Here is a 19,286-nt window from a genome sequence, read left to right as displayed (position 1 = left end):
TGTATTAATCATGTTCTTTATTGTCTGCATTTCATGATGGTTTGACATCTTGGTGGGGGGTGGGAGGGCTTGCTGGCTCGGGGAGAGACTGACCCTCCCAGGACTAGCTAATTCCTAGAGGTGATAAAAACTGGCCTGTGAACATGCCTTTCGTATGCAAACCAACCTATCTCGAGTCCATACCCCCAACCACCTCCTTTTTTCTAATTCTCAGGCACCAAGCCACTATTTCCCCCGCCCTAACTCACCCCAGGGCCAGGTACCAGATAACTAGAGACCACCCCTGTACCCCGGTGCCAGCCAGAATTATTCAGATTAGCCAGTCCTGAGCTGTTTATCCTGCCCTGCCTTGCCTTTCCTGTGGAAACTGCAATACAGGCGCTCCCCTCGCGCCTGCGTCTGCCTCCTCACTAAACCTAGTGCATCCCCATGTGGCCCCGCTTGGCATGGCATGCCCCCCTTCTCTCAGGAACTGTAAGTAACAAAAACTTCTTTCAGTGGCATTAACCTCTTCATGTCATCACTCAGTCATCTTTATAAATCAAAGTCTCAGGGGTACAATTAGGACAGAAGGGAGCTTTAGAAAAGAGTTTCATTTAATCTCTCCAGCTGGTGGAATGAAAGCAAGCCTGAGCCCGGGCTGCGTCCTCTTTGCTCCAGCGGAAAGAGTGGGCGACTGCAAAAATTCCCCAGTTCTTCACACTCCCTGAAATTTGATTCTGCTGCTCTTGCTATCAAAAGGTAGAGTTTTTCTCCCAATCTCTGGAACCTGGGCTGGCCCTGTGACTTACTTGGGCCAATAAAGTGTTATAGAAATAAAATGTGCCAGTCACGGAATCTTCAAGAGACCTTGCAAGCTTCCACTTACTTTCAGGGTTGGGACTAAGGTGCGGTTCCAAGATGGCTTGGCATGGCATGGTTACTGATCCTGTCTACAGTTAAAATTTTGATATTTTGTTCATCGTGGATCTTTTGCATTAATTTTGATATTTTAAAATATTGCATTAAAATATTACTTATCTTGATTACCTTTTTTGTGCCCAAAAGTCCCTTTTAAGTCCCTCACTCATCTCACCCTAATCCTGGTCCTGCTCTCTTAGGACCCTCAGCTGTCACGTGAACAAGCCTGGGCTAGCCTGCTGGAAGATGAGAGACACATAGCCCATTCATCCTCATCACCCTAGCCAACAGCCAGCCAACCCCAGAAGCAGAACTGCCCAGCTGACCGGGAGTTGACTGCAAACACATAAGTAAGCCTAGCCGAGACCAGCTGAACCACCAGCTGAGTGCAACCTAATTTGCCAATTCACAGAATTAGTTGTTTTAAGCTACTAAGTTTTGGGGTGCTTATGTTATGCAGCAACAGCTGGCTGATACAGAAGGTCACTCAGCAACTCTTGCATGAAACAAGAGGGGAGAGTAAGTGGCTTCTGAGAACGTCCCACAGAGGCAGAAGAGGTGGGGCAGAGGGATCATTCACAATAGGCAACACCATCCTATGCCCAGGTACATCTGGGGCCCTGGGCCTCCACCCACGAGCCCCTCATGACGCTCAGGGAGCCTCATGGAGTTGCCTTTACAGACAGAAAAGACTCACAGAGGCCCAGGGCCAATATGTCTTTCTTCTGACTTCTACTTTGGTGTCCTTTTTAAAATGGCTCCTTCTGTCCCCTTACACAGAATACAGGAGAGGCTGAGTAATGTCCAAAGTGAGGGGGCTGCAGCAGACCCCTACACTCCAAAACCTCTAGTGGAAGACAAAGAATGGGGGAGAGGGAGGTGGCTGAGGAAGCATCTAGGGGACAAGACAGGGCAAGAAGAGGGAGGAAGGAAGGTCCCAAGGATTTCGTTTGTTTTGCAGGGGCCAGGGGCCAGGGAAGTGGACTCAGTCTGAAATGTAGGGGCCCTGGAGTCCAGGCTTCTGGCTCAGCAGTCATTGCCCCTGCAGAGCTGGGTCTGGGTGAAGCACATGGAGCAGACACATCCAGGCTCCCCGGACAGAGGCCTCTCCCGGTGCCCAGCATGACCCAGCCTCCCCTGGTGACAGAAGGTCAGTGACTGCATGACCTTTGCTCCTTGGACCGATGGACTCTTGGGCTGGAGTGTGTGTCCTAGCAGAATCCTCCAGCCCTAAGGAACAGGGACAGCACTGGGCAACTTCTGATGAGGCTCTGGAGTCCTGGAAAGGGTAGGGCAGAGCTCGACTTGGGGAAGAAACTTGCAAGCTGCCTGAAGGTGCAGGAGGTCAGCTGACTTGCTGGCTCTGCCCCTGGGGGATCCAAGTTCCTGGAGCAGCTGTCAGCAGCCATCTGTCTTTAAATCTCCTCATCTCAGGAGCCTCCTCTCAATAGGATCTTGGCTTCCGGACTTGACCTGCTGAGAATGAAGTGAAAGAGGGGTCATCCCCTGAGGGCTGGGACCCCAGGCTGCAAGTCATGAGCAGGGACGCCCTGTTCTCTCTCAGTGAGGACCAGTGACCCAGGAAGAGCCACAACTTTTCCCTCTCCCGCCTCAGGGGTTTCTAGCATCTGGTCTCCATGAGAACAGCTTCTCCACGAGGTCATGTCTTATTTCCATAATAACCCAAGCTCAGAAAGCTCAGAGTCAGGGACAGTGAGATGAGAGGCAACAGAGGTGGGTGGATGAGCAATGGGAGGGGGAGGGCCCCACCTACCTTGGGGTGCAGGCAGGATTACAGGGCACAGGCTTCTCACGGTGGCTGTTGGGCTGTGTCAGAGTTCTCAAGGCCTGTGGAGCAATGGGCGGATGGGTGCTGTGAACACAGTTGGCAGGAGTCCCTGGGGCAGAATGGGGCATAGGGGACTCAGGGTGACTGGGTGCTAAGTGGAGAGGAAGGGGCCCACCCCTTCACTTCCCTCCCCATCTCCTACTGTGCCTCACTCACCCAGGGGCCAGGGCTCTCCAGTGGCTGTGGGGCCCAACTGCACGGGGTGAATGCTGCCCAGGGGGTGTTCCCTGCGTGGGCCATCTTTGGGCCTGAGCGGCAGGACAAGAGGCCAGGAGGTTGGAAGAGTGACCCTGAGCAATGTGCACCCAGCCTGAGTTCTGCCTTGACTGAGTCTCCACCCTTCTGCTCCAGGTCACTCTCTCCAGCTCCCTTCCTGCTCCCTCCTGCAAGGAGCCCTTAGGGTCCAGGCTCCTCTTGAGACTCATGCCCTCCTGGGGCTGCCAGCCCTTCTCTCCAGCCCTGACATTTCTCCCAAGCTCTGGCACCACCCTAGCATCCTGGTACCCTCCAGATGTTGGCATAGCTCAGGTCCCAAAGATGGGTGGACGTCCTCTTTGCCACTTGGTGGCCCTGCTGCCTTTGATGACTCCAAGCCATGCTTGGCTGTTTGTGCCCCTTCCCCCAGGGCCTTGCCACTTCCTTCAATATCTCTTCAAAACAGTTTCCACTGCCCTGAAGACCCCGCCCTGGCGATGTGAAGCAGTTGCTGCCCTCCCTTCTGGCCCCCTGATGCTGACACACCAAGCTCTGATCATCTTGCTCCTCTGCCCATAGACCTGCAACCATGACCATTGTGTCAAGGCCCTCTCAGCTGGCACCTGTACCTGGCTGGGGCCCTGCCCCTGTCTGGGATGCTCTCTGCCCCAATCTCTAGCCCAAACCCTGCCCTCTCCCTCAGCTTGCTTGGAGCACTCCCAAGGCCAGGCTGTGTCAGATGTGGATCTAGGGTGCCTGCCTTGCCCAGTGTCCCAGGGAAGGGACAGCCTGATATCAACCAGGCTTGGTATCACATGACCTTCCACCTAGGTCACAGAGAACTGAGTTAGGGGTGGGTTCTTGGCACAAGGGCAGCCAGTGCCATAGCTGCCCAGTGGTGTGGAGTGAAAAGATGTGATGCGCCCAGCGTTTGGGAACTTGAAGGGAGGAGCAGCAGAGATCTAGGCAGAAGAAGTAGCAGAGGGTTGAAAATTCATGACAGAAAGCAGCTAGAGAGGCCTTGAAGGACACAGTGGAAGCAAGAACTGCTATACGAGCTGTTGGAAAAACGGGGCAAAGTCAAGGGTGAGGCAGCCCCCTGGCGGGAGAAGCAGGAGAGGCGGCCAAGAGCGGCTGAACCACAGTGATGGGGAGGGCAGAGGACCCTGCAGGGATCCACACCCTGGCTTCCCTGGGAGGCCACTGAGGCCTCCTGCTCAAGGCTTCTTTCCACTTCCTCTGCCCATCTCTCTGCTCTTGAGGGAGAGGCCTGAACCTCCAGCTGCCCCGGGCCCACAAGAGCTCTGAGGAGGAGGAACCACAGGAGTGCGCTCAGGGAGCAGAGACCTAGGTCCTCAGAGCCTACCCCCAGCAGGCGGGGGCCCTCCTTGAGCCCCAGAGGCATTGCCAGAGCCAAGATCCCGGCCGCCGGCAGCAGCACCAGGCCAGGCCGGCCCCGAGGAGCAGAGGCAGCAGGAAACTAAGGATCACCGCCAGCAGGAAGGTACCGCGGTCTGAGGAGGACACGGTGCGTCTGAGTCCTGCGCAGGCGCACCAGCCCAGCCCCGCCCCACTTGCCCCCCATGGGCGCACTTTCAGGCTGCACAGGGCCGCTGTCCACACTGCCGCCAAACCCTGGCTTGTCGCAGGAGGGTGGAGCCCAGCCTGGAGCACAGTGGCAGTTATGGTTACTATTGCAAACCTGCAGATAAGAAAAGAAAAGGAGGGTCGCATGGGATCACGGACCCCAAGGTCACTCTCACCCGTGGAGCCACTTACCCCATGGCCATGGCAGGCAGTCAGGCAGCGCTCCAGCTCCCGGAAGGTGATGTTCTGGCAGCGCCTGTCCTGGCACACCTGTGGGGCAGTGTGTGCACTGGGCAGTGACGCTTTGGCCTGTGGGACTTAAACGGTAGGGCGGGGTCGGGTGGGCAGCACTCACCATTCTAGGTCCACACTGGGTGCCTGGCTCTACCAGGCCCAAGTCAAGCAGGTCCAGCTGGGCACCGGGCAGCAGGAAGGCTCCCCTACAGGTCACCTTGCGGCTGCCTAGGCGGAGGATGGAGTCCACGGGCTCCGTGTGTGGCCTGAGTGGGCTCTGCTCCCCACCCTGGCACTGCAGCTTCCCACACTGCGCGTCCCTGGGGACGAAGTGGACGGTGGTCAAACAGCGTGAAGCATCCCAATTACCCCAACAAGCTCCCAGCTTCCGCTCCCTCGGCTTCACTCCCCACCTCTGCGCACAAGGCACGAAGCCACCCTCGCTGTCCTGGCCGCAGTTCCCGTGGGCATTTCCCGCGGAGTTCACAAGCTGGAAACAGGCCTCAGGGGCTGGGCTGGAGCCTGAGGAAGCATGGGCAGGACCACGCTTTCCGGCCTCAGTCCCCCAACCCTATCTTCCCCAGAGTTGAAAACTCCGCGCAGACCCGAGGATGGCGGCGGCGACTCACCAGGCCCCCAGAGCTGCTGGCACTGCTGCTCAAGCGTGGGACACGCGCCGTCCCGACAGTAGCCCCGGCCGCTGGCACACGGCGAGCCGTCCAGGAGGTAAATGTCCGGGGGGCAGTATGGGGAGGCGCCCGTGCAGAACTCTGGGAGGTCACAGTCGCCCGCAGCCCAGCGGCATGGCGTGCCCGCGGGCTTCAGCTACGCAGGTGTCCCGGGTGGAGGGAGGGTGGCCGAGGCACAAACAGACAACGGACAGTGAGAAATCCACGCCGATAGGGCGGCCCAGAGGCGGGAGGGCCAGGCGGACGCACGCACAGAGCAGAGCCAGCACCTGCAGGGGGACCTGAGGGCGCCAATCACCCAAGACCAGCAGGTCGGCTCCCAAGCGCCCCCACCCGCACGCACCCCCGAGCCTCCATGCCCTCACCAGGCAGCGCGCGCAGCAGTCCCCGTGGGTGCACTGGGCCCCCGCACGCAGCGAGCAGTTGTGGGCGAGGCAGCAGGAGTCCGGGCACTCCTGGAGCCAGAAAGGGGAGCAGGAACCAGGTGAGGGCGCAGCTCCCCAGACCTCGGGCGATGGGGGAGAGGGGGCGAGCCTGGGTCCCCGAGGGCCGGGCGCGCAGACCTGACCTGGCCAGCGCCGCAGTCGCACTCCTCGCCCTCCTCCACGAAGCCGTTCCCGCACCTCGCGCGCGGCAACAGGAGCCCAGAGTCCGGCGCATTGGCAAGGCACGCGCCGCCCCCCTTGCGGAAGAAGGCCCGCAGCTGGCGGCGGCTGCAGGCGCTGAACACGCGCGGGAACGGGTGCCTACGGCCGGGGAAGGGCGTCTGGCGTGCGGGGACCACCCCCTCAACCCCCTGCCCTTCTCTGATGATCTCTGCCCCGCCCCCACCCCCGCCCCCGTGCTTGGCCGCACAGCCGCGGGATGCGCCGACACCGCCTGAGCGACGGGTAGCAGCTCGAATCCTCTAAAGGCAGAGCCCAGAGAGGGGAAGTAACCTGCGCGAAGTCACACAGCGAACCTGAGGCAAGAGGATGTGACGCCAGGAGCGGGCAGCCTAGGACTCAAGGTCGAATCCCGACCAAGAGCTGCGACTCCCAGGGTTAGAGTAACGTCGCTAGGTTGTTCTGAAAATAATCTTCATGCTCTCGAGAATCCACTTTACCTGCGTTGCCTCCATTTAAGCCTCATAAACAACTCTCAGGGCGGGTACTATTATCATATACTCATTTTACAGAAGGGGAAACTGAGGGATCTCTGTAGCCGAGCCTCCCCCGCAGTCCGTACCCCCCACCGCGGCGCCCGTACCCAGTGGCTGCTGCCATCACGCAGCCGCCTTGCTCGGCCGCAGCCTCCACGCAGCAGCCGTCGGGGTCGTGGCTGAGGCCAAGGCTGTGACCTATCTCGTGGGCCATGGTGGCTGCAGCGCCAATGGGGAGCTCCGAGTGGTCCTGGGAGGGCGTGGGGACGGTCACTGCGGGCTGCGGGGATGCCCCCAGCCCAGCACCTCTCCTCCGCGTCCTGTCGGGGGCGGAGCTCACCGTGCTCACGCCTCCAGAACTCTCGGCGCTGCACATGCCCTCGACGGGCGCCAGGCCCACGGTGGCGCCCCGGAAGGCGCGGCCCCTGAGAGTGGAGCGCGGCATGGGCATGACCGGGCGGGGCCGGGAGTCGGGACCACCCGGTGGGGGACCCGCGTGGGGGTCGGAGGCACCCACGTGAGCAGCTGCGCCGAGTCGTGTGGCCTCCGCACCCACAGCCCCCGGCGCCACTGCAGGAAGGCCCAGAGGGTGGCATTCGCGTCCAGTGTGACACGGCTCCGGTCCTGCTCTGTCCACACTTCCAGGCCGGTCACTGCCACCTGAATGTCCAGAGTCCTGAGAATCTGCGGGCAGGCAAGGGCTGACGCGGGGACCAGGTGGCCACAGTGTCCGTGCTCCCCCGTGAGGGCGCCCCTCCCTTCTCTTATTCCCTCTCCTCTTCTCCAAGCCTGCCACGTCCTGCTAGGACCTGCTGGTCCCTGTCGGGGTCAACCCCATTAGGGTCTCTCCCTGCAGCCTCCAACCTGGTCCACATAGCTGGCCACCTCCAGGAGACGCTGTTTGGTGTGGTTCAAGTTCCGGCGCTGAGTCAAGAACTGGGAAGGCAGCAATACTGCAGTGTGACGCCTGAGCTGGCCCCATCCCCGCCCCGCCAAGCCCCTTGGGTCTCCTCTCACCAGGGTGTGGTCAGCCACCAAGTACAGCTCCAGGTACCTCCAGCTCCTGTGGGCCTCCCGCCTCTCCTGGGGAGAAGAGGTGGTGACCCTCAGTGGCAGGCTGCTGGGCGTGAGCCCTGACCACCAGCCCCAACCCCCAGAAAGCACCAAGTCAACTTAAAAAATTTGCTAGAACTTGTTTCTTCAGCCTCCAAATAAAAATATCAGGACAGGAGCCGCCAAACTGGGCCATGCAGTCCTGTCTCTTCTGATTTGGAGGGCTACGGATGCCGCATTCCCGCTCCCACCCCTGTCTGTGCCCCTGACCCTGATCTGGGTGGCATGAGAAAGGCTGGCCATGCCCCCTTTGTCCTCGGGGTCCCTATGGCCACAGGCCCCTTTCCAGCTGAGCAGCTGCTCCATCTGGAAGATCTTGTGGGTTGAGAAGTCCTTGGAGTCCCCAGCCGGCCCGGGATGCACGTAGTAGCTGGAATTGCTGCTGAGTGAGATCAGGCCCCTAGGACACAGAGGGGTGCAGAGAGGGGTGTGAGGGAACTCCTTCCCCAGCCCCAGGCCCTGCCCCCTCCCCCTGAACTCCTCACCTCATCCCAGAACAGGTGCTGAGGACTACCCAGGAGTCAGGGAACCCCCTCACGCGCCCATGGTAATGGCAATGATCCTGGAGAGCAAGGGGCCCAGCCCCAAATCTCAGCCAGGGCTGAAGCGGGAAGGGCAAGAGAGAGGGCATAGGGGGGCTGACCCCAACCTCCCCTTAGGAACAGGAGGAGAATGAGGGAGGAGTGTTGTGGAGGCCCTCAGGTTGTGCATCCCCCAGCACCCCTCACTCTGTCCTCAGAGCCCATAGAATTATCTCACCGTGTAGTTGGGGACCAGCACCACTGGCTGCCCATCTGGGCTGTAGTGGGTTTCTGTGTATCCTGGGGCCAGCAGCCTGCTGGGAGGGGATGTTGTAGGAATCACCTAATTCAGCCCTGCCTCCTCCAGGATGCCCTCCAGCCTTCTCCCTGAATGCTAATTGAGCAGCTCTAGGAGTGAGGCACTTAAGCACCCAAAGTGTGTCTTAGGGAAGGGACTGGAGCAGCTGTGTGTTGCTCAGCTCAGAAAAACCTTAGCCTAGAGGGAGAAAGGTAAAGGGCAGGAACGAGCCTTGGTGATGGCTTAGATGTAGGAAGTGGGAGTGTGGGAAGCACCAGGGAGGGGCAGGAGAGTTTGGGGTCCCTGAGAGGCCTGCGGCAGGCACCTGGACCCACAGGTCTAGAGCTGGGCAGGAGGGGAGGATTCAGGAGACACTTCAGAGGTGGGACTTGGAGCCAAGGAAGTGTGCTGAACACCCTAGGCAGCCCTGCCTGCTGCCTCCTCTTGTTGGGCATCTGGTCCACCTCCCCACCTCAAAGATCCTTCAAATCTTCTCCTCCAGCCCCCTGGCCCCATATATCTGCCATCTACCCTTCAGTGATGTTCACCCCCTGCTTCCAGAGAAAACAGAATCCCCACCTGCCCACACCTGTCCCTGCCCTGCCTGCCTGAGCAGGGTTCCCCAACCCCACCTTCCCAGACCCCACTCCAGTAATGATTCCATCTTCAGGCTCCATCTCACCAGGGTCCTTCCCACCAAGATGGATCAACCATAAGTCAGTCTCTCTTCCTTAAAGAAAAGCCTTGACCTCCACCTCACCTTGGCCTCTTTATCACCAGACCACCTCAGAGAGCTGTGATGCCTGCTTCTCCACCTTCTCCAGCTTTGCTCCCCTCCCCCACACCACGCACACACACAACCGTAGGAGGTAGGTGACGTGATCACCCCATTTAATGTGTGGGGACATCGAACCCCAGAGAAACTATGGTTAAGCATGGTGGAACCAGAGATGGTTCCCAGTCCATCTGACTCCATGGAGAAGAATAAAACACATGGAGAGTGCTTAGAACAGTGTCTGCAATGAAAAAAGCACTCAATACATAAACAGCTGTTGATAATATAGGCTGGACAGTCTCAAGACCCCACGCTCCATCTGGGACACCCACCCCACCCAGCCCACTCTGCCTGCTCATTCACCAGCTCAGAATCTTTGGCTCTGCACCGTCCAGGACACTCAGCACTAAAATGGCCTGTGATCTGACCCTACTGGGACTCCCCAAATTCCTTTCCTGCTGCTCCCTTCCCTGCAGGTGGAGACCCTCTAGGCAGGCAGGCCTGCCTCCCCCTGAATGTGCCTTGACCTTTGTAGCCACTGCCCCTTTGTCCCTGCCATTCTGTCAGCCCGGAGTACCCACTCATCTTTGGACTCCATCTTGGATTCTCTCTTGACTCAGCATAGCCTGTGAGCACCTGCTAGGTGATGCTTACTCATTTCTGGCAGGGAGCTGACAAGATGCTCCTGGGGCTGGGAGGAGGGACGTGCCCCACAGCGAGGCCAACTCAGCCTCAACAGTCCACTTCAGCCTCGAGGGAGGCTGTCGTGGGTTGGCGTGACTCTCCTTGTCCCCTGCACCTCCCCAGAGCCCTTGCCCCCTTTACCCTCCCTCATGGGTGCCTGCCAGTCCCCACCCCCAGCATTGGTCCCTCCCAGAGAAAGGGGCGATTCTTGGCTCCCAGACCCCTCCTTGGCCTGGTACTCACTGGTTCTTCTCCAGCTCCAGCAGGAGCTCCTGGCCTTCAGCCTCCAAGGCCACCAGCCCCGTGTCTAGCTTCAAGACCTGGGTGAGAAGGAGTGCAGGGCTGAGAGCAAGCATCCAGCCCTCCTGCCTGCCAAGGAGCAGGTGGGACGTAGAGCTGGCTGGTGAGGGAGTTCATGGGGCGGGAGTGGGGGGTAGCGGGCACCCCACTTGCCAGGGTGGATGTGGATGGATGTGGGGGTGAGAACATGCAGACAAATGTTCCCAAGCTCAGGATGTTGGTTATTCTGACAACAGCCATTTGACATAGCCTGCTTGGTGCACACCACACCCTCTGTAGAGAGACGAGGGGTCCCAGAAAACTGCCCTGCCTTGCCCAAGGAGACTGGGCCCTTCTTCTGGCCCTCACTCCTCTTCCACGCCCAGAGGCTTCTTCTAAGCAGGCAGGACAGAGGGGTCCTGAAGACATGGCCAGGGAGCCTCGGGTAGGAGGCCAGGCCTCCTCACAACCTCTTGCTTCTATACCTTGCTGCTCCCCGCTCCCTCTAGAATTCAGACTTCACTCCTCCACCTCCAGTTGCGACAAACTCCTCCTGGCACTGAAGTTCCCCTGGATCCCCGCAGGCCTGCCCCATGCCTGTTCCACTGAGCCCATGAAGTAAACACCGATCTCCAAGCGGGCCCAAGAGATAAACACCGGCTTGGCCAGCTCGCCGCTCCTTGCCCTGCCCTCTTTGCCCCTTCCACCCTGTGGGAATACCCCATCTGCCCTCCCTGGCCACTCAGCCTGGCTGGGGGCCCAGAATTGGAGCTGGCCCAGGAGCCTCCTGGAGAGCTGCTGTGTCTTTGGAATGCTTGGCCCTTCTCTTTTATCCCACAGTGCACTGGGCTGGGCCCAAGGCCAAGGGGCTCAGAGTCTTGGGGGGGTCCTTCCTATGCAGGTGGGGAGCAGACAGCCCCCATCCCCCTAGCCAAGGGACCCCCAAGGCTCCAAGTGTGAGCTCATATGGCCGGAATGCCGCTTGCTTTATTGGAGAAAGGTTTGCACTAAGGGGAGGCGGCAGCCCAAATGGAAGGCCTCCTTCAGCCCCACCCTCATCCCCAGGGCTCCTGTCTCTCTGCAGCCCCTCCTGTCCTCACTTCTTGCCCTCCTCGTCACCCTGCCTCTCACTTTGCACCCCATCCCCAACCTGAAATCTGGGTGTTTCCTGCCTCTGGGGAGAACTCTCTGCCTCAACTCTGTCTGCTGTCCTCATCTTGGCAGGCTTCCAGAGGTAAGGGCCTGTAGTGGGGAAAGCCAGGCCCCTTTGGGATTCCCCTCATGGTCCCAGCCTGGGCCAGACAGAGAGAGAGGTCCACAGTCAGGATGACGCCAGCATGTGTCTCGCCTTCTCTTCTGCTGGTGAGGTCCTGGAGGACAGTCTCAAAGCTTGGGCCAACGCCATTCTTGACCCCTTGAATGGGGGCACCGAGGGGCCGGGGGACCCCAGTGAGAGTTCTAGGTTGGGAGCTGCTGGGCCTGTGGGGGTCTCCCAGCCTTCAAGACAGTGCTCTCCTGCCTTCTTCCTTGCTGGCTTGGACAGTGGGTTGTCTTCTCTGCCTGGAAATTCAGGATAAAGAGAGCTCTCTAGGCTTGGGGACATTGGCCAATGGTTTAAAGTCTCTAGACCTTAGTGAGTCCCAGGCTGCTGGGCTAAAAAGAGCTGTGTGACCTTGAGCAATTTCCCCAACCTCTCTGAGCTTGTTTGCCCCTCTGTGAAATAGACATACGGAGGCTGCTGGCCTCCTGGTTTGCAGCGCAGCTGCTGAGGCACATACCGATGGGGGCATGGTTATTCTGGAAGTGTATAACAGGCACGTGCTGGGAGGAGCTTCGGACAGCAAACTGGAGAAGCAAAATGGGGTGGGCTTGCATCTAGGGGCCACCAGGAGAGTGACCACTGCCCCCTGGCCAGAAGTGGATTCTGCATGAGCCAGTGGAACTGAAGTTTCAGGTCCCTCAATGGCAGGGTCCTGCAGGCACAGCAATGTGTCCAAAGGGTCACATGTTCTGGTAAATTTTGCAAAAGGAAGATATTTTGCTGTTTTTTTTAAAGAGGTCCCTGAAAAGCTTCAGGCCCCACAAACTCTGGCCCCATGTCTGCCTGGTGGGGTGGGGGTGGCCCAGATAATTCTGGGAAGGGAGGGACAAGTTTGGGGGGAAGGAAGCCTGAAAATGACTTCCATGTGTGCAGGCTCAGCAGCTGCTGTCTGCCCACCCTCGCCTGCCAACCTTTTGGGGAGGGGCCTAAAGGACTCCAGTGAAACTGCCATGCTGAAATTTGAGGAGGGGCAAAGGGGCTGGGAGACCCTGGGCCCCTGCAGAGGAAGGGATGACGTGGCACTGACCGGCTCCTCCAGGGTGACCATGCGCCAGGGCCGTCCATCCAGGACCCAGTGAGGGGTGACTGGCTCTCCAAGGGTGTTTCCTGGGGTGAGGACAGAGCACAGGGTGAGGGGACCTGAGGAACATAGGGGATTGGGGGGACAATAGAGGGGCGGGGTTAGAGGACATCAGCAAGGAGGAAGGAGAAACTCCATCTTCAACACACAAAGGCTTAGCCTGGAGAAGGTGGGCACCCATGGGGTATCCTTGGAACTGAGAAGCCACCTGGGAGGTGGCAGAAGCGAGACAGAGGAGCCTGGGAAGGACAGCTCAGCTGGGTAGGTGGGAGCCCGACTGACCTCGGGCAGGGGGGCTTGGGGTCAAAGATCACAAGAAAGAGACCAAGGCCCGGATGCACAGGGGAAAGGAAAGGGGAGGTAGCTTCCGGTATTTTTAGCCTGGGCAGCAGATGCCTTCAGGGTGAGAAATCTGTGAAGAGAAGATGCTTGTGTCTCCCCCACCATCTGAGAAAAACAACAGCCAGATGTTATCTTGGGAGGCCCACTTTGCCCAGAGCTCCCCTTGGGGGCTTCCTGCTGGAGGCAGGGCTTCCAGGGACTCTGGCCCAGAAGCCCCCTCCTTGTGTCTTCAAGGTGGGGGCTGGGGGACAGAGCCTGAGTGCTCTAAGCCCTGGTGTGCCTAAGGGGGCTCCAGGAGGAGCCAAGCATTACTCAGAAGGCATCTGGAATGCTCCCCTGGAATGCCACTCCCCTCCCCCACCCCCCACAGCTGGGCCCCAGCAACACTCAGCACACCCTCCCTGAAGCAGCAAGGCCCCAGGCAGCCCTCCCACCCCTCTGGCACTCAGTGCCAGGGGAAACCCAGCCTCCAGAACCGATAGCTCCCCAGCCCCGACCCAGCCCTGGCCCCAGTCCTGCCCAGGCTGAGATGGCTGCCTTGGAAATGGCTCAGCTACTCCTGGGCCCCCCCAACTCCCCTCTCCTCCTCCATTTCCTCTCCCAGACCCTGACCATCAAAGACCTAGAGTAGCAGCAGCTCCAGGAGCCCCTCTTCCCCAAGAAGCCCTCCCTGACTGGATGAGTGAGTTGCCATCAGGCAGGTAGGGATGGAGGCAGGGGTAGGGTGGGGGTGAGGACACGTGGCCTTGACATGGAGGCTGAAGGGCCTGTGGGGAGGGGTCTGAGTACCTCTGGGGAAAATGGGGAGGGGCCGTCTCTCACTCAGAGAGGACTTAACTGGATGTGGAGAACCAGCGGAATGCCTGGGGACTGTCCCCAAAGGCACGAGGGTTTTCATCCCTCCCCCTCGGGGCTCCAGAACAGAGGAGGGCCCTATATGTATTGGGTTCCTGCCTCCCCGTTCTCTGGAACCCACCACCCTCAGGCTGCCCAGCCCAGCCCTTCCCACCTCCTCCCTGGTTGCCCTTCCTGTCCCCTCTCCGGCACTTGACTGACAGGACTCTGCCAATCCTCCCACCCACTTGGAGAGGTCATCGCGGTCTGCCCTGTCTCACAGAGGGTCTGGAGAGGCTACACTGGCAGAGACGAGCTGCAGTTTTCCCCCAGGGCCCAGCTAACAGGCACTTTCTGTTTGAGGCCGTCCTTCTCTATCTAACCAAACAAGGCAACAATATAAACGATATACACACCGCCTCCAGGCCCCGGGATGACGGGGTGAGCAAGGGGTGAGTGTGGAGGCCACAGTTAGTCCACTAGCCTGAGGGCACAGCAGGGAATCCTGGGGGCCAGTGAGCTGGGGGCTTCCCGGAGGAGGGAGACCCACCAAGCCCTAAGGGAATGGTCGCACTGGTGAATGGAGCCTGCGGTTGGTCAGAGCAGAGAATCCAGACAGAGGGCTGGGGTGGGGGGCTGCTAGGCAGCTGCTCGGTGGCGAAACGGCCCTGTGCTCCCGGGCGCGCAGTCCCGTGGGTTCAGACCTTCCATCCCCTTGCCGTGGCCTCGGCTGCCCCTCGGGGCGCACCCGCGCCCACGTCCTCACCTGGAAACGTCTTAGCCCCCAACACCCGCCACCGTGGCCGCACTAGTAGCAGCAGCAGCAGCAACGCCGGCGACCCTCGAGCTGTCCGGGCCCCCCGGCCCATAGCTGTGAGCGCCTCTGCCTCCAAGCTGCGGCTCCCGGCTCCGGGCTCCGCCTCGGCTGCATAGCGGCCGACCCACGCCCCATGCCGCCCAGCCCGCCGGCTCTGCCCCCGCCCGCGCCCCGTCCCGGCCCGCAGCCCCTCCCCGCGAGACCCCGCCCGCCGCACCCTGGGGAGCCAGGACGACTGCCCGGGCCGAGCGGCCGTCTAGGGGGTAGAGGGGCAGAGGCGGGAATCTGCGGCCGCCCCCCGCCCCCGCCCCCCCCGCCCCCCCCCCGCCGCGCCCCCCCCCCCCCCCCGCCGGGGACCCGCCCGCGCCCTTCCGCCCCATAGATCTCGTGGGAGTGGAGGATGGAGATGGGGCAGGAACCCCCGGGAAGGACCTTTGAGGACTATAGCCGGGGGACAGAGGCCAGGGCTGGGGGCTACCTGTTGCTACCCGGGTCGGCGCAGGGTGCGCCCCCCTCTGTGGTCTCCTGGGGCAAACCTCTGTCCCAGTCCTGCCATCACCCTGGCCAGAGGCGTCCCGGCGGCAGCCCGGTGGAAGTGCCCCTAGGAGAAGGGAGGCCGGGCGACTGCGACAGGGAGGTGCGGCCGGCGCCCCAAACCAGTCTCTGTGCTGCAGTGGCCCCCAGCCCCTGTCCCCGGGGCGGGCGGATGGGTGCGGGGAGCGAGCGGAGGCCGCGGTCCTGAGGGCTGGGCGCTGGCGAAGGCGAGGCTGGGGGACAGGGCGCGGGGGACAGCCCCTTGTCCCTGGCCGGGGCCCGGGGAAGAACTGTATGTACAAAGCCATAGACGCCGAGACGTGGGGGATCCTTCCGGCCTCGGTGACATCTGTTTCTTGTTTTCAAGTTTCGTTTGTGTAGTAAGTAGTAAATCCGGACAGCGAACCGCAAGTATTCCGACTATTTGGTTTTTTCTTTTTTTAAATTTTTTGAAGATTTTATTTTTCTCCTTTTTCTCCCCGAAGCCCCCCGGTACATAGTTGTATATTCTTCGTTGTGGGTCCTTCTAGTTGTGGCACGTGGGACGCTGCCTCAGCGTGGTTCGATGAGCAGTGCCATGTCCGCGCCCAGGATTCGAACCAACGAAACACTGGGCCGCCTGCAGTGGAGCGCGCGAACTTAACCACTCGGCCACGGGGCCAGTCCCTGTTTTTGAGAATTGAAAATGTGGCAGTTGGGTGAGTAAGAGTTCCAGCAGCGAGGCATAGCTGGGTTCGCCTGATTCAAATGTCAGAAAGTAGGAGGAGGACCGGCCTGGTGGCGCAGCGGTTAAGTGCCAACGTTCTGCTTCGGTGGCGCGGGGTTCCCCGGTTCGGATCCGGGGTGCTGACATGGCACCGCTTGGCAAGCCATGCTGTGGTAGGCGTCCCACATATAAAGTGGAGGAAGATGGGCACGGATGTTAACTCAGGGCCAGTCTTCCTCAGCAAAAAGAGGAGGATTGGCAGTAGATATTAGCTCAGGGCTAATCTTCCTCAAAAAGAAAAAAAAAACATAGGATGAGATGTTTAAAGGAACATCCTTCCCTCTTCTGTCTCCATCCTCTCAGCCCACATCGCCGTATTATTAGCTTCTCATATAAACTTTTAGATTATTTTGTACGTACCTAAGACAATATAGATATAGTTTTTCTCTTATTAACATTTTTCTGCCTCTTGATTTTTTTTTTTTTTTTTGCTTGGTACACCTTGGAGATCCTTCATATCAGTGTGTTTAGAGTGGTCTCATTATCACTATTCTTATGATTATTACTATTATCCTATTAGTATTACCTTGGGTTTTAAGTCAACTTTAGTAAGGTGTAATTTGCATACAATAAAATGTACTTATTTTACGTGTACAGTTAGATGAGTTTTAATAAATTTATACACCTGTGTAATCACCACCACAATCCGGATACAGCCTTTTTATCACTGCCCAAAAGTTCCCCTGTGCCCCTTCCAGCCAATCTCTCCCACTCTCAGCCCCAGGCAACCACTGATCTGCTCTCTGTCTATGGTAGGTTTTGCTTATTCCAGAACGTCATATAAATGGAGTCATAAAGCAGGTACTCTTTTCTGTCTGGCTTCCTTCCTTTTTTCTGTTTTTGAGATTCATCTACATTGTTTCGTGTATCAGTAATTTGTAGTTCTGAGTATGTTCCTTGGGATGAGGATAGTGGGATTTTTCTGTTCCCCAGTTAGGTATTTGGGTTCTTTTCCAGTTTGGGACTCTTCTAAATACAGCTGCTGCAAAACTGCTATGGAAGTCTTTGTATATGGACATATGTTTTAATTTCTCATCTGCAAATACCCAGTAGAATTGCAGGGTTAGTCATATGGTAAGGAATATTTGATTTTTTAAGAAACTATTTTCTAAAGTGGCTGTCCCATTTCCATTCCCACAAGCAATGGATGAGAGTTCCAGTTCCTCTACAATCTCACCAACATTTAGTGTTGTCAATCTTTTTAATTTTAGCCATTCTAGTGGATGCGTAGCTACCGTTTATTCTTACATTGAATGCTACCATTTGTTCATACAGTTCCCTCTTGGGCATATAAATGGTTTCAATCCTTTTGCTATTACAAATAATGCTGGAATGGATATTCTGATACACAAGTTTATCTGTGAGATGAATTCCTACAAGTGGGATTACTAGATCAAAGAATAGGTGTGTTTGTGATTTGGGTAGATTCAGTCACATTGCCCTCCAGTTTGTGCCATTTTACAATTGCACTAGCAATATCTGAAGTATTGTTTCCCACAGCCTTACCAACACAGTATCAAGCTGTGATATTCGCTAGTCTGAAAGTGAATGTGCAGGTTTAATGTGCATTTCTCTTACCAGCAAGGTTGAATGTTGGTTCAAACACTTAAGAGCCATTCATATTTCCTTTTCGCTAATTACCTGTTCATATCTGCAGCCCATTTTTCTATTGGGTAGTTGGTCTTTCTCTTACCAACTTGAAGGAGCTCTTTATACATAAAGGAAATTAACCCTTTGCAAATATTTCCCCCAGTTTGTGAAATGTATCCAGCCTGTTCCATGAGGCTTTCATTCAGTTATATTCATTGCTGGGTTGCATTCGATTGGGCAAATATAACCACATTTTTTTTTTCATTGATTCTACTGTTGCTGGACATTTGGATGATTCCTAGTTTTGAGATGTTACCAAAAATGCTGCAATGGGACATTGGTGTGCATGTGACCTTGGTTTCCTCCCTTTACCTGTTCTGCTTCCTCCATCTCTTTACTCGTTTCCCCTGGGAAACATGAATACGTTACTTGCACATGAAACCTCGTCTCAAGGAACCTAATACAGACATAGATGGCTTTGGTCATGCTGAGGGCTCCAGTGTAGACAGGCTGGAGAGGCATCAACCCCTTCCTCTGTGGATGACTAAAGCGGGTCACCGTGGGTGCTGACAGCAGCAGAAGCCACACTTCAAGGACAGAGTTCCCTGATCCAGGATTCCCTGGCTAGGTGAGCCAGGCGACAAAGAGCAAGGAATCCTGTCACGCCCAGGGGCCATTTTGCTATCTCTTCTAGTGTTCAGGGAGGATTTGGGGAAGAATAGGAGTGGACAGAATGACCAAGGCTCCTTCTTGAACCAGGGGCACAACTGGAGATTCCAAAAGAGAATGTGGATCCTGAGAAAGGAGAAATCTGAAGATACAAGTCCTAACTATAGTAAAGGAAACAGTTCGGAAGAGGAAGAGACAGGCAGCTAAGAAAGCCCCAGAGATCATAGTGACGGGACCACACCAAATATGTGGCCTGGCAGGGCCTGGTGAGAGCTGGGAGGTAGCTCAAGCCCCAAAAGAGTTGAGGACCCAGAAAAGAGAGCAGACCCCCAGAGTGGCGAGATTCTGAATGCAGAGGGGGCAGCTTCGGTGTGGACATCCGGGAGAGAAGAAGGCAAGGCCCTTTCTCCTCTGGCAAAAAACAGCCAACTGGTGAACTCCTGCTCACACTGCTGACCACGGCTTTGGTATCTCCTTGTCAGGGATGCCCCCTGACCCAAAGCCAGGTTCCTGACCCCTGCACCGTACTTCTTGCTGCACCACATTTCACACGGCATTACAGTTGCTCATTTCCTTGTCTCTCTCCCAGACCTGATCTCCACGAGATCTGGAACTTTGTCCTTCTTTCGCTGCCTGGAACAGGGCCTGGCTAATGTCACAGAGGGAACATGTGGCCTAGGGGGCAGGCGGGGCTTGGAGTAATCCCTGCAGAGTGGACATCTCCCAAACCCGGACGAGCTATGTCCAAGCATGCCAGAGGAATTTCTGCCGAAATCTCAGAGCAACTGTTTGTTTACATTTGGAGGTTGCAGAGCAGGGTGCGGGGGGCCATTGGCCCAAAGTTGAGGAAGATGGATCCCAGAAGGGCCACTGATCATGGTGTTCAAGCCTCATGACACCATGGGAGAGATGATTCATGAGATGGCTTGTTGGTGTCTCTCTCCAGAAGGGCGTGTGTCCTGGGAAATAAGCAAACTAATGAGAGTTAAACTTTTGAAGTTCTCACGCAGTGGGCGGCACTCACTATCTGAAAACAGGACTCATCCTGAAGAGTGACCAGGAACAGG

General features: G+C 57.5%; 1 protein-coding gene across 9 annotated transcripts; it reads right to left on the bottom strand.

Moving 5' to 3' along the window:
• Positions 1 to 14,830, bottom strand: ADAM33 (ADAM metallopeptidase domain 33). 9 transcript variants are annotated; one of them, XM_046679390.1, is made up of 22 exons: positions 14,610 to 14,830; positions 12,614 to 12,693; positions 10,230 to 10,306; positions 8,468 to 8,546; positions 8,194 to 8,270; positions 7,919 to 8,108; positions 7,613 to 7,678; positions 7,460 to 7,531; positions 7,113 to 7,279; positions 6,936 to 7,020; positions 6,703 to 6,845; positions 6,023 to 6,200; positions 5,820 to 5,909; positions 5,395 to 5,590; positions 5,179 to 5,287; positions 4,887 to 5,085; positions 4,724 to 4,801; positions 4,538 to 4,646; positions 4,311 to 4,458; positions 2,906 to 2,997; positions 2,675 to 2,798; positions 1 to 2,376 (listed from the first exon to the last, which is right to left on the bottom strand). In XM_046679390.1, the coding sequence occupies exons 1-22, from the start codon at positions 14,710 to 14,712 to the stop codon at positions 2,331 to 2,333; spliced, it is 2,508 nt and encodes an 835-aa protein (XP_046535346.1). In that variant the 5' UTR covers positions 14,713 to 14,830; the 3' UTR covers positions 1 to 2,330. The 9 variants fall into 9 exon arrangements, 7 of the variants coding, with proteins under 7 accessions (XP_046535346.1, XP_046535347.1, XP_046535348.1 ...); XM_046679391.1 differs by having other exon boundaries at positions 1 to 2,373; XM_046679392.1 differs by having other exon boundaries at positions 2,675 to 2,748; positions 14,610 to 14,829.
• Between the last annotated feature and the right edge of the window lie 4,456 nt (positions 14,831 to 19,286).

The sequence above is a fragment of the Equus quagga genome, chromosome 12 (genome assembly GCF_021613505.1).
Source record: "Equus quagga isolate Etosha38 chromosome 12, UCLA_HA_Equagga_1.0, whole genome shotgun sequence".
Lineage (NCBI taxonomy): Eukaryota > Metazoa > Chordata > Mammalia > Perissodactyla > Equidae > Equus > Equus quagga.
The sequence above is the reverse complement of the archived record's forward strand: the minus strand, read 5'-3'. Positions and strand labels throughout refer to the sequence as shown.

Coding starts and splice junctions, on each gene's coding strand:
- ADAM33 (XM_046679390.1), bottom strand. CDS start 14,712: ATGGGCCGGGGGGCCCGGACAGCTCGAGGGTCGCCGGCGTTGCTGCTG. Junction 8,271..8,467: donor TGCTGGTCCCCAACTACACG/GTGAGATAATTC, acceptor CTTGCTCTCCAG/GATCATTGCCATTACCATGG. Junction 7,532..7,612: donor TGGTGGCTGACCACACCCTG/GTGAGAGGAGAC, acceptor CTGCCTTCCCAG/TTCTTGACTCAGCGCCGGAA.